The sequence below is a fragment of the Betta splendens genome, chromosome 12, assembly GCF_900634795.4.
Source record: "Betta splendens chromosome 12, fBetSpl5.4, whole genome shotgun sequence".
In the NCBI taxonomy this organism is placed as follows: domain Eukaryota; kingdom Metazoa; phylum Chordata; class Actinopteri; order Anabantiformes; family Osphronemidae; genus Betta; species Betta splendens.
The window spans coordinates 6,306,195-6,320,035 of NC_040892.2; the positions used below are offsets into that span (position 1 = coordinate 6,306,195).

At 46.1% G+C, this 13,841-nt stretch overlaps 1 protein-coding gene across 2 annotated transcripts; it reads left to right on the forward strand.

The window, feature by feature from the left end:
• Nucleotides 1-4,660: 4,660 nt before the first annotated feature.
• lhx3 (LIM homeobox 3) lies at nt 4,661-13,409 on the forward strand. 2 transcript variants are annotated; one of them, XM_029170050.3, is made up of 6 exons: nt 4,661-5,138; nt 9,450-9,621; nt 9,710-9,912; nt 10,910-11,061; nt 11,997-12,168; nt 12,253-13,409. In XM_029170050.3, the coding sequence occupies exons 1-6, from the start codon at nt 5,069-5,071 to the stop codon at nt 12,684-12,686; spliced, it is 1,203 nt and encodes a 400-aa protein (XP_029025883.1). In that variant the 5' UTR covers nt 4,661-5,068; the 3' UTR covers nt 12,687-13,409. The 2 variants fall into 2 exon arrangements, with proteins under 2 accessions (XP_029025883.1, XP_029025882.1); XM_029170049.3 differs by lacking the exon at nt 4,661-5,138 and adding an exon at nt 7,087-7,626.
• The last annotated feature ends 432 nt before the right edge of the window (nt 13,410-13,841 follow it).

Genomic DNA, 13,841 nt, shown 5'->3' on the forward strand with positions numbered 1-13,841 from the left:
GCGCCGGCGCTGACCTAGTTGCCGGCGGCTCGTGCCACGATGCCGGTCGGGAGGTTTTCAGGGGATAAGGCACAATATTGGAGAAGCTGCTCTTTTCACCTCCATTGTTTTAATGGATGATCTCTTCCTAATTCACAGGTTTAATTAGGAAATGGAGCAGATCCTGGCTCCATATTGAGCGTTTCACGGGCTCCTGATTTAAAGAGCAGAGTGAAGACCAACCAGAAAATGTGGGCCAAGCCACGAACTCATAATTGAAGATTTTGGAGTAATTCTGCTGAAATACTAGACGCAGTATTACGCACAGATGCGACACTGATAAAAAACTGTCACAAATATGATTATAAACTAATAAAGCCTCCGAACAACAGGTATTTTGGACGTCCACCGTGCATCACATTGAGGTGCTGGCGTCCTCCTAACTCCTGTTTGACTTTTAGAGTCTCGGCCGGGGGCACGTCTTCTCCTTTGTTTGGACGGAGTGGGGTGGAGGGACCCGGTCCACCCGGTCCACCCCTCCACCCCTCCACCCCGCGTCTGGAGCCTCCTCCTGGGCTCGGCTGCTGCTCCATCACGCTCCTCCAAGAAAGTGGGTCATGAGTCTGAGACTGTAGGATTATGGTGCGTAAGGCCGACGTGTGCCGGGTCACCTCTTATCCATAATGTTCAGACCCCCCCCCCACCACACACACACACACACACACACACACACACACACACACACACACACACACAAACCCCTCACCCCCATCCTCCCATCACAAGAAAAGACAGGCAAAAGCATGTCCTCCACCACCCACAGAAGGCAAACCTCCATCTTCAGCCCTAAGCTTGTTAGTCTGAGACTGAGTAAGTATTAGCATGTACAGTGCTGCTAAACAGTTGATTTGTCCCCGAGGATGCGATTTCTACAATGATCCTAACGAATTGTTTTGTAATTTACCAAATCCCAGCCAGCTCAGCAACACCGACGTCTAATAGCGACACGGTGATGAATGTCGGCTTTTAAACAGCTGACCCGTGATAGTAATTGCAGGCCGGTTGTCTGCTTTGCTCTGACATGGAGTATGATTAATCGGCAAATAAATTACTAATAATAAATTCATTCATTTCGTAGCGGGAGGATTTCATTCATCATCCGAGGTCGCCGCTGCCTTGCTCAGGTGCTAATGGGCCTCTGTGGTTTCCACCCATGCGTTCAGGCCTTCCTGGGTTCCAGCTGGAATTCAGCTTCCTGTTTTGTGCATTTTGGGGAGTGATGATTTTCACAGCTTGTTGCAAACAGAGGCTAGTTGAACATTTTGAAACAACATTTGAAAAGAAAACCACAGCTTACGTAAACGATGAATGTGATTCCGTTTGTTCTTAAATGATCCATACACCACATTCTCAGCTGCCTCTTCTTCATCAAAACATGTTATTATGCAACGCAATCATAAACATACGAATGCTTCCAAAGCTGATTTAGTGCCACATAACTTACTCAGATCACCAGTAAGCTCTTTACAACTCCTTATTTTCCCAGTTACTGCTTCTACCAGAATAAGCCACCTACACGCTGGTAAGACCCCGTGGAGGACCAACATCTGCAGGGACGAGCCGGGTCCGGCCTCAGCCCTGCTTGAGAGGTTTGAACTGTGACCTCTCCGGCATTATGCTGCCTTATCATTGCTCCACAAAACTGATATTTCCCACCCTGGACAAAGACGCGTGAAGCGCAGCCCAACCAACTGGGTCCCCAGACGGTGCGTCCGGGCCGGCTAAACGCATCCCTCATATAAATAGATGGACAGTTGCTGGCCTTTATTGTGCGAGCGTGAAACTAGGGACACATGTTGGGTGGTAAAAGTGTCACGGTCTGACTGAAGAGCCATTGTACTGGTTTCCAGTGGTAGCAGTCGGCCATTGTTCCCAGCGTTGTTCACCATTTGCATATGAATATTACGAGGAACTGATGCCGGGCAGAGGTGGCAGCCTTTTTAGTGCGGAGGAGACCCTTGTGCTCAAATAAAGACTCCTGCATTCAACTGTTGAGGGCCAGCTGTTGAGTAAAGAATGCACTGAACTATAACGGCTCCAGAGGCTTGAGCTGCATTCTCATATTTGTCTTGTCTCTTAAATAATCACTGATCAGTTCAGACGCCTGCAGTATCATGAAATTTTTTCCAGTTCTATGTGAGCAAAGGTCTGAATGGTCTCACTCCTCTCCTGCAACCACCACCACCCCTCCACCATTGTGCCCCCCCCCCCCCCCTCAATTCCAGCCAACTGACCCCCAGCACTGGCAGACTGGGGGACAGTTAGTGTGTGTGTGTGTGTGTGTGTGTGTGTGTGTGTGTGTGTGTGTGTGTGTGTGTGTGTGTGTGTGTGTGTGTGTGTGTGTGTGTGTGTGCGTGTGTGTGCATAGCCACCGGAGAGTGTCGGTTACTCCAAGGGCCGAGCGGTTGGACAGTTTAGCCAGCTGCTGGGGGAGTCAGCCATGGCTGGCCTGGTCAGTGAAACCTTGCCAGATGGAGCCATTTCAAAACAATGAGAGCGGATCGCTGGTTGAAAACTCAGTTGCTCAGCAGAAACGGAGGGTGGACCTTCATACACTGAATAGAGTTAGTTAGTAGTTAGTATTTGTCATCCCAAGGATTACAGATGCTCAGACCGATGCAAATTACATGTAAATGTACTTTCCTTTGTCTTTATTAGTTACAGTTTATTTTCTTGCTGGTTTTATTTTTCATCTTTCTCCAGTTTGCTATTTTCCCCTACTTCTCCCTCCTCTCCTCCAGACAGCAACAGGCTGAGGTGTCCTGGGACCGCTCTGCTTAGGAGTAACCAAGCCAGGGTAATGAGGCATGTGATTGGTCCCCTCCCTCCCGGACAAGGCCCGTCTTTGGGAGGACGTGATTGATCGTGACAGGAGCACAATAACAGCCCGGTGTCAAGAGGGGTGGCCCGGACCCCCGCAGTAACACTCGGCCGTCCAGCTCAGCTGAGCATGAGAGGTCGGACACAAAGATGACACGAACACGATTCAGCACAGAGTGCACGCGAATAACAAAGGCAGACAAAGCTTTCCAGCGTAACAGTTTGTAGAAGCAACCAGTTTAGTAAAATATGTAAAAAAGAGCAGCATCTCAAAATGTCCGTTCGTAAACTTGTATTATTATTTGATTAAATGTCATAAAGACACATAGGTTATGATTAGGATAACATTGTTTGTTTGAAATCATTTGTTTTCACAAACTAAACAGCCCAAAACATCATTTTCTATTTCCTATAATGCTCAAAACAAAACAGGTCTGAGTAGAAATTTGTATTCAGAGAGTCATTCCTCTCTCTCTCTTCAGCTAAGTGCTCCCACTTGATGATATAGGATCCGCATGTAGCTTACTGTTCTTTTGAAGTAGGCCTCGTCTATCAAATACTCGGCACTCGTGAGCCCGTTGAACCTGCTCATGTTCAAGGTCAAAAATCAAGTTCCCGATAGGTCCAATAGGCCGAGGCTTCATCAAGCACCATTATTGGTTGATTGCGGCTGCTTTCTCAAGTAGGACCCAGGTGTGGTAACGCTTCGCCAATTTCCTGTGATGATGCTCTGGGTTTCATGGAAGACAAACAAAACCGGATAAAAGCCTCTGTGTTTCACGGGTTTGACTCACACACAGTGTTTGTGAAAGAGACCAAAGGGGAATCAAAGGTGCACATTGTAATTTCACAAAGAGTGTGAGGAAAAAGGAAAGACGTTCTGTTGTTCTGCTTGTACTGTCCATGTTGTATAAGCTCCTTTGATGCTCCACTGGCTTTAGGACAGTTACTGTGTACAACTCCTCTCCCACTTAATCTGCGTAAAGATCTACACGGACTTGTTGAGCAGAGATCACAGCACAACAAAACACCCAAACTTGCTTCTCACCCTGCACAACAACTGGTTGAATGTAAAAAGAGTGTGGGTTTGCGAGGCTAATTACCCTGACTAATGAACAGCATAGGTCTAATTGGCTTACACCGCTTGAGGGCCGGCATGCTGAGCCACTAAAATTGAATCAAAGCTGTATTCTACGTCAGAGTGCTTTTGCGCGTTGTGGTGATAATTGGCAGGGCACTCAGCCAAAATTTGACCAGGCTCTGCGCAAAACACTAAGGCGTAAATTAGGGGGGGGTCTTCACAAAAATGCAAGAATGAAAAATAACGACAGAAATAGATGTAATTATTGCGGTTGCTTTATTCGCAAAAGATCAATTCGATAACTGTTTTGGTTTTTTTTGTTAGATTTAAACGTCATCCAACAAAATCGTGGATCTGTTTTTCAAATAATTTCCGTCCGAATACGCCGTAACAAATACAAGCCAAACGACAAACGCACTCCATCCACTTGTATCATAAATTCGCCGGGGTCTATTTTTAAACAGACAAAAGAGAGACGCAGCGATGGAAACGACTGACAACAATGTCCCAAGCAATGCCCAATTGCCCCATTGTGCGCAATGAAAGACAGACACGTGCAACACAACACAGATAAGGAGGAAAAGGGGAGGGCAATTGTGTGTGTGTGTGTGTGTGTGTGTGTGTGTGTGTGTGTGTGTGTGTGTGTGTGTGTGTGTGTGCTTAAAGATAACCGCGGGGGGTATAGGAGCATCACACACGCCTCCACCCTCTTTGGAGAAACTCCCCCTTTCAGCACCCTGGACAGAGGCAGCGCTGACCGCCGCCTATGTTGGTGAAGTCGCAGATCCGGGCTCACACTCACTCCAACTGACATCGCTAATGGTCACACGCTTTTCCCACTGCCACCTCACAGTCACGTCGAGCTGACCGGCGAGGAAATCAGCGCGCAACTTGATGAGTATTGTGAGTTTCCGTTCATGGCGGCTGGCGACAGGAGGCAGGTCCGCGGAGGCGCTTTTTAACGTTTGAAATCAAGCTGCCGTCGAAGAGAGCTCCGCTCAGTCCGGAGAGGACGCCTCCACGGGACCGTGCTGGTTTAAACCCTTCACGCCCACCTGCTCTCTGGGCTGCATTTAACCACGAGCGTGCGTCTTTCGACGCGGCCGGAGCGTGTGAACATTGGCAAAAATGCTGCTTGAGCACCCGGGGTCAAGTTGTCAAAACACCGGGAATTTTTCTCGGTACACGTCAGGCCAAGGTAAGAACACGGGTTTATTCATTCTTTTCTGCGACCTTGCATCAACCAAATACAAGCACCAGACTTCCGTCCTTTAATTGATGCCTTAATGACTTACAATCAGGCGTGAAATAGTGGGGAACACAGCAAATTGGCCCAGCAGGAAAGAGGTTCTTGTCTTATTGAATTGATCTTAAGTAGCGTGAAATTAACTCAGAGGACACTTGTTGTGTGTATCACTGCTGGCAAATGACGTGTATCTTTTGAAAGTAAATAGAACACGGATATAAAACGTGATGAAAGTCGACCGATTCATCAGGACGCACCGATGTGGAGGCCACAGGCTGTCGAGGCGCTCCTTATGATCAGCACGAGGGAGACGTTATGAATCTGTAATGAGCTCTCATTGTTGGGGGAGCCCTCCGACAGATGTTATGCGCGTGCTGTCATTTCACACCGCCGCGTGCGGTTGGACGGAGACGGGGAGCGCCGGGCCCGTGCGACGACAGCAGCGTCTCTGCGGCCGCGTGGGCCGCCGCAGACCGCCAGCGGGTGGCGAGGCGCTGCCCCGTCCACGCAGAAGCCGTCAACAGGTGTCACATTCCTGCCGTGACAGGTGGGACACCTGAGGTTGCAGTGGAGGCGGTGGGGGAGCCTGGCACGCGGCACCTTTACAAAGCGGCCGTAGGAAAAAAAGCCTGTTGATTAGTGCATATGCTTTTATCACCCACTGCATTTATTTAGTGAAATGAGTGTTGTTTTTTTATATTCTGGCAATTCTGGCAAGAAAGGACAATGTTAAAATACGGTTAACATTGTGAGAGAACTGCAGGTTGAAATACAATTTGAAAAATAATACTTCACATTTGTTCAAATGTTTTAAAAAAGAAAGGAAACTCAGTGGGTGTCCTTTTCTAACTGACCCGTCTCTGATGGTCGTTTTATGCCTTTGTTGTCCCATTACCTTCGCTATCATCCCCTCAAAAGTCAGCGATCAATATGACATAAAAAATTATTACAAAGCTGAAAACCAAAAGGGCCCAACCATGAACTTAGGCGTTTTTTTTTTAAAAAAAACGTCTTCTATACGTGGTGAAATGCAGGCAAATAGCACATTGATTTTAGATTCATCAGCGGAGCGGGCCGCTGTGGCACTACCGCTGATTTCCCCAGACGCTCTTTTGAGCCTCAGATCAGTGTCAATAAAAGTCACTGGGCTGTTGGTCCGATCAACATGTTATTGAACAGCCAATCTCTCCCCTAAATAAACACTTGTCTTTGTGCACGCGACACTCGAGCTGAGGACTCTCTCTCGCGCGCGCGCGCTCTCTCTGTCTCTCTCTCTCTCTCTCTCTAGAGATATATATAGATATACATATTTGACAACGTTTTTATATATATAATAACTTATTTCAAATCTGATCCAATCTAATGACAAAAATGTTTTAAATCTAATAAATAATAATAATAATAATAATAATAAGAATAATAATAATAATAATAATAATAATAATAATAATAATAATAATAATAATAATAATAATAATAATAATAATAATAATAATAATAATAATAATCTAATAAAATAACCAAATAAGAATAAACCATTATTTCTTTTTTAAATGTTCAGTAATTCTAAAGAATAAATATTAAAATAGATTTCTGAACAAATAGTATTTTTGCCTGGTGTCATAAACATTTGAAACATATTAAAACATAAACATATTAAACCCATAAACATTTTAGACTGATTGACATAATTCAATTATCAACATTATATTTTCTTTCTGTTTGATGACTTGTATGTATTTTTGCGCGTGTTTGATGTAGATTGACAGGTGAAATTCTGCCTGATACTCCTCCTCCTCAGGTCTAAAACGACACCTCCCTATATTGCGGAAAGTTCTTCGTATAAAACAGGAATGGCGTGAGAATTTCTTAACGTCTTAATCTTTTATGTCGACCGTAAACAGATGGGAATATTTTAAAAACAATTTACATAACGTATTTTAGATTTAAAATGAGCGTTTATAGATTAAAAGTCGATATTAAGAACGTTGATCATACTGTTCTCTTATTTTGACAGTATAGTGTCCAGCGTCTGTGAGTAAGGCTACCACCCAACAGTGAGAATCTATTGGCCCCCCCTCACCTCCTGTTTATTCCTCTTCCGGGTAAGGGAATCAGGAGGTGATGTTAATCTATCTCCCCGTCGCCCGGGAAACGGCGCAGCGTAATCCTGCACAGGCTTCGGCACAGTGAGGCGTAAAAGCAAAGTCCAGCGGTAGCGCACCGTGCACACACCCCCTGTTGCACACACACACACACACTCACGCGCTTGCTTCGCGCATCAATGTGGACGGATGACAAAAAAGGACAGACTTGCATCAATGTAGGCCTGCGTTATGCGCAATGGATGGCCACGGTGAGCGCCACTCTCCAAACGAGGCACCAAATAACGCAGAGATGCTTCTTGCTCTGCTGTCGCACAGCGAGCGGTTACGAAAAGGTAACGACTGGACCGCATGTCATCATTGTGCATTCATTTGAGCGTGGACTGCATGTGAAATCATCATTGTGTTGAAATAGGCCTTTAAACGTGGCTGCAGGACTAATTGCAGTTTTCCAGCAGCTCAGTCCGACCGCATGTGTCATCTGTGTGGCTCTACGTTTATCAAATGCAACTAGATTCAACTTATCTGAACAGCTGTTCAAATTTTCACATTTATTGCAACTATTTATTCGCTTTCTTGCGTTTATTTTCCTTTTCACGCATTGTCGACACTAACCTTTATAACGAACCGGACGCGTCTGCGTGTGGACGAATACAGTAAACCAACGACGTTAAATGAGTTTACGATCGTCGTTATGCTTCCACTCCGAGAATTGTCCATTTAAACAAGTACGAGGGCGAAACCTAACGACCAGTTTAAAACCTATGAATTGCAAAAGGACTTTTCCACCTCCGTCCCGCAAATGGAGTGTTTCGCCTGGACATCGTATTTCTCTGTAGCGTGAGGCTACCGCAGCTTTCTAGTTTTACAGAGCGCACTGAATTAATGATGACTGGGTACACCTGTTCTGGACGTGGCTTCCCACCGCACTTATGCAGGGCTTGCTGGTGACGGCAGTAGAAATGGTTCGTTCATTTTTCATGAGACGTGAACAATAGAAACGCGATTCCTTGTGCGGATGGAATATGAAGTGGTTGCGCTTCGTTTAATTAGTAATAAAGAGGACTGATAACGTCTTACTTGGCATTTCAGTTGTCCTTGTTTAACTTTGGTGGATTTTTGGTTTGTATTTATTTACAGCATGTTTGTTTTGTGGAGTTTGGGATTTTTACGCACGACAGGCCTTTTGGATGTGAAGATGTCCGTACATACAGGCTTTTCCCACGGTAGAGGATGCCACTGGCCCATTAGGGAACGCTTGGTCGCTATTCTCAGGGTGCTTAATATCTCTAAGATGGTGTTGTAGGCACCATTTAATATTTTAATGGATGTACTGCCATGTTTCGCTGTTAATTGCATTCGCTGCACAAACGAATGACGACCTCTATCGTCGTGTGTTGTTTTTTTGCAATAAAATTCGTGCAGAAAATTCGGTTTCGATTCGGTTACACAATGTGGAAAATGTTCACTGTTTGCACCACTGTGGAAATACGTTCATGCTCTTTCCAAGAACAAAAGTGTCATGAATTGTTTGTTTAAATGTGAGTTGAACACGTAAAGAAACGTCTAATTTTTTACACTGCAAAGCTTGTATGTGATTTGTGTGTCGATCACATGAAGCTGAGGCCCAAGAAGCCTGAAATGGAGCATCTACAATCACGATTCTGAACCAGTCCAACATGGACTCAACTAGTTCTTGGGTCCACGTCCCAAATTTTATATATATTATAAAATAGATTTTATAAATATAATGTAATTGATACTGTTTGAGACGTATTGTAAATTAACACAAATATTCAAGCACAAAAATATGAATCTTCCTGATGCATTTATTTAAGTTTAAAAACACAACTTCATATCCTGAAAATGTTTTATGGCTTTAATACATTTATTAAAATTATTATTTTATCTGGCATGTGGCCAATAAGGCTTCAGATTATTTAAGTGTACAATTAATGTGTTTAATTTAGTTCGTAATATTTTAATCTTTTCCCCCATTCTAATTTTTTTTTTTACATTTGGGCGAGTATTTTTATACATTTTATTAAATGAAACGAACTAAATAACCACATTAAAAGAACTTAAAGTGTTAAAAGTGTGCCAACATAACTTATACATTATCAGCGTACGTTAAATATAACAAACGTGTCTCCCACAGAAATTCCAGTGTGCGCGGGCTGCAATCAACACATCGTGGACCGCTTCATCCTCAAAGTGCTGGATCGCCACTGGCACAGCAAGTGCCTGAAATGCAGCGACTGCCAGGCGCAACTGGCGGACAAGTGCTTCAGCAGAGGCGACAGCGTCTACTGCAAGGACGACTTCTTCAAGTGAGCCGCTTTTCGAAACCCGCCCATTTACGCGCACCGATTAAACGAGCGCATAGCTAATCATGGCAACCTTGTGATTCTCTAAAAGGAGGTTTGGGACCAAATGCGCAGCCTGTCAGCAGGGCATCCCGCCCACGCAGGTGGTGAGGAGAGCGCAGGACTTCGTTTACCACCTGCACTGTTTTGCGTGCATCGTGTGCAAGAGGCAGCTGGCCACGGGCGACGAGTACTATCTGATGGAGGACAGCAGGCTGGTGTGCAAGGCCGACTACGAGACCGCCAAGCAAAGAGGTGAGCCGCCGCCGCAGCCGCCGCCGCCGCCGCCGCCGGGCTTGGCGCACAAAAGGCCCGCAAACGATTGCGTCGCGTTCGCGTCCACGCCGCGTCGCCCGTCGACCTGCTCTTAATTAGTTTTGCCGTGCGTTGTGACGTGACAGTGAGGTCACCCATAAACTCTGACCCACCTGCGCTAATTGCATCGTTGCCCGCAGCCCAATCGATAGCAAACTGCATCAAGGGGAGTCCCAGAGGTTTACACTCGCTCCGTGCAGTCAGGAAGCAGCGCGTGCCTCTCTACACATAGGCTCCCCATTGTTTCCCATAGGTGCAATAAAATCTTAAATAGAAATCTGAATGTGGTATTTCTGAATTTGTTAAAGCAAATGTACTTTTTGACTTCTTTATAGATTTTAAAGTATGTCTTTATGCATATTGCTTAAAATATTGTTTTTAGTGCATAAAATGCTTTAATATGTTACAATGAATGAGTTGATGGGGTTTCAGACACTTTATGTCTCCAAGCATGTCTCAGTACCAACTCAGGCATCCCAGCAGGCCGTGTTCTCCACAGGGCCGGTTTTTATCTCCCCATCTGTTTATTTGAATTTACTGCCCTACACCAAGTGTTGATTTATGCAGGGAGTTGACGCAAGTTTTCACTGAAAACACACACGTTTATTTTACTAATGAGAGGGTGCAATTACTTGGGCATCATCCATTTAGATGATGATTTTGTATTTTGCTGTGCTGGCCAACGGCTGTGTGGCGATAATGCAGTCGGATGCCAGATTTTGGTTTATAGGCAGAAGCGCAACTATCCATTTATGTTTAATTGGAGCGCTATATTAAAGATGCTGTTTTACGATTTAAGCTAATGTGAATTTCTGCTTTAGTAAACGTTATCGACACCAACACAAAAAAAACCTCTATATGGGAATGTGAAACTTCACAGGCCACACACCAGCAGCCATTTTCTTACATTGTCTGCAAATGTCTGTATGTTTTCCAGAAGCGGACTCAACGGCAAAGCGGCCGCGCACAACCATCACCGCTAAACAACTGGAAACACTAAAGAACGCGTACAACAACTCTCCCAAACCGGCCCGTCACGTCCGAGAGCAGCTGTCGTCAGAAACAGGCCTGGACATGCGGGTTGTGCAGGTAAAGTATATTAGTCCCCATTAAGGGCTCTTCCATTAGCGCCCCCCCCCTTTATTATCAAGAGACAATTGCACCAGAGCTGGCACAACACCGGGAGGGTGCTGCTGGCAAATTTACGGCCAGATGGACTAAAATGAAGTCCACGTGAAAGTCAGCGTGGTTTAAGTGCAGGCTCGTTAGCAATTCCATGAGGCCCCTGTGCATATTGTCTGCTGCTAAGAAGCCCCACGCCGCTCGCTGGGTGGTGGTCATATATATCGTTTTATTTGCAAGGACAAAAGTAGAGCCGCGAGCCACGGAGATGCTCCTCATTATTCACTGGAGAGGAGGAGGTGAAGAGGCCTCAGTCAGGGCGGAATATCATTAAGGAGAACGGGAGGCTGCTTTTTGCACTCCTGATTTTTGCACGTTATTAAATGAATAGGAATGCATTCATTTTATACCTTCAATATCGTCAATGTGGTTTGTTGGAACAGATGCTCCACATGTGCTGCGTTATTTCCAAAAATGCACATGAGAATTTATAGATGAAGCCCAGATATAGAGAAAAATGGACTAATTTAAGTTAGAGGCTCGCTGACCTGTCTGCTCCCTGGGGCGAGGACAACTTGTAGCTGTCGCCAAGTTAATTAAATGCGTGATAAATCAGGTGAAGAGGACACTGGGCCCCGGATTACTGCTCAGTGTCACCGCGTTAGTCACCGACTGGGGCTCACAAAGGGGCCAAGCGGCGTCCAGACAGTCCTTGAAAATTAATTTTGCTTTAATACTTCATAGTGTAACGTGCGCGTGGAGGAAGGACGGCGTCGGATGTGAGGGATTCAACCTGTGCCTGATAGAGTAGACGTCGATGCCGCTTCCTGGTGGATTCATCAGTGAAGGAATGAACTGAATGAATGCTTTTTGAATTTAATCTTTTTTTTTTTCTTTCTTAGGTTTGGTTTCAGAACAGACGGGCTAAAGAGAAAAGGCTGAAGAAAGACGCCGGCCGGCAGAGGTGGGGCCAGTACTTCCGCAACATGAAGCGCTCGCGGGGCAGCTCCAAGTCGGACAAGGACAGCATCCAGGAGGAGGGAATGGACAGCGACGCAGAGGTGTCGTTCACAGGTAGAGACAGAACCGGGCCTCTCCTCCTCCGACGGCGGTGAAGCTGTCTGAAACTCACCGCCCTCTGTCTCTTTTGTCGCGCAGACGAGCAGCCCATGTCGGAGCTTGGCCACACCAACGGCATCTACAGCAGCCTGAGCGAGTCCTCCCCGGCCATGGGCGGCCGCCAGGGGGGCAACGGCCACGGCTCCTTCCCCCTGGAGCACGGAGGCCTCCCCTCTCAGGAGCAGTTCCACGACATGCGCTCCAGCAGCCCCTACGGCCTCCCCCCGTCGCCGGGCTCGCTCCCGGTGCTGCCCAGGCACCAGCCCCTCATCTCCAGCCTGGTCTACCCAGATTCCGCCCTCTCCATAATGGGCCAGGGCAGCGGGCCCGGCGTCAACCCGGCCGCGAGGGTCTCCATGGGCGCGGCCAACGGCCCCAGCTCGGACCTCTCCACAGGCAGCAGCGGAGGATACCCAGACTTCCCCGCCAGTCCCGCCTCCTGGCTGGACGAAGTGGACCACGGGCAGTTTTGATTGGACAATATCAGGATGTTTGACGTTTTACCAGTGTCTTTAGTCGGATTTTAGGAACTAACGGACTCGGACTTTGACCTGGATGGATGGAATCTTTCCTAGAAGCACTTGGCCTAAAGGTTATATACAGTATGTAAAGCAAGGGGCCGTGAAGCGATGCCCGGTTGTTAGATACCTCTAGAAGCGATTTCAGAACAATGTAGAGACCACACACGGAGGAGACGAACACACCCCTGCTCCTCGTCTCATCTCTTCCTCTGGCTGTCTGTTTGTCGGCGGTGTGTTCAGGTGCAGAATTCAGTTTGTTGTTCAGAGTCTTTAAATGTCTAGTCGTTGCCAAATGTCTATATATAAATATAATTGTTTATCATTGTGGAGACTTTATTTTTATACAACTCGCTCCTTGGACATGAATACGAACCCAGATATGAGGACTTTGTACATTCTTAAACAGGGATATAGGCAAAAGTGTAGATGTTGTCTTAAATGGTACCTAGAGGTCCAATTACTTCTATGCATTTGTGTGTTGTCAGATGTATCTCGCTGATTTTGTTCTCACTGAAAACAAACCCTGACGGAAGAACTGCTGTAAAACTTGGGACCGATATATATGTTTGTTTATGTGGAAATAGTTTTATGTCTTATTTATTCCTTCTGGTAATGATGCTGATGACTCCTCCTGGTTACGTAACAGGACTTTAATAAATTTGTCATCGAAATCAAGACAGAGTTCATTCTTCCTTGTGGAGCGAGCGCGACGCGATCTGTTGGGTAGATTTTGATGAGTGTGTGTGTGTGTGTGTGTGTGTGTGTGTGTGTGTGTGTGTGTGTGTGTGTGTGTGTGTGTGTGTGTGGCACGTCTCCGTCCCACTGCTGGCACTGAAACCAGAGCGAGGCCCACGGCGCTGCCCGTTTCTGCAAATTGAGTCTCTGGCTAACCACCAACACTGTATCAGGGGTTCAACAGCTCTTTAGTGGGGAAATTTGATGCAGACAGAGAGTCAACTCATCAATTCAGAGATTACTCAGTCTTGTTTGCCCAAATGCCCCTATGGGAAAGGAATCTCCAATCCATTAGCCGAGGAGGGATCAAGTGCCCCTTGTGAATGTCCTCATTTGTTTAGATATTCAAAGTCAGGCTCAATTAAATAGATT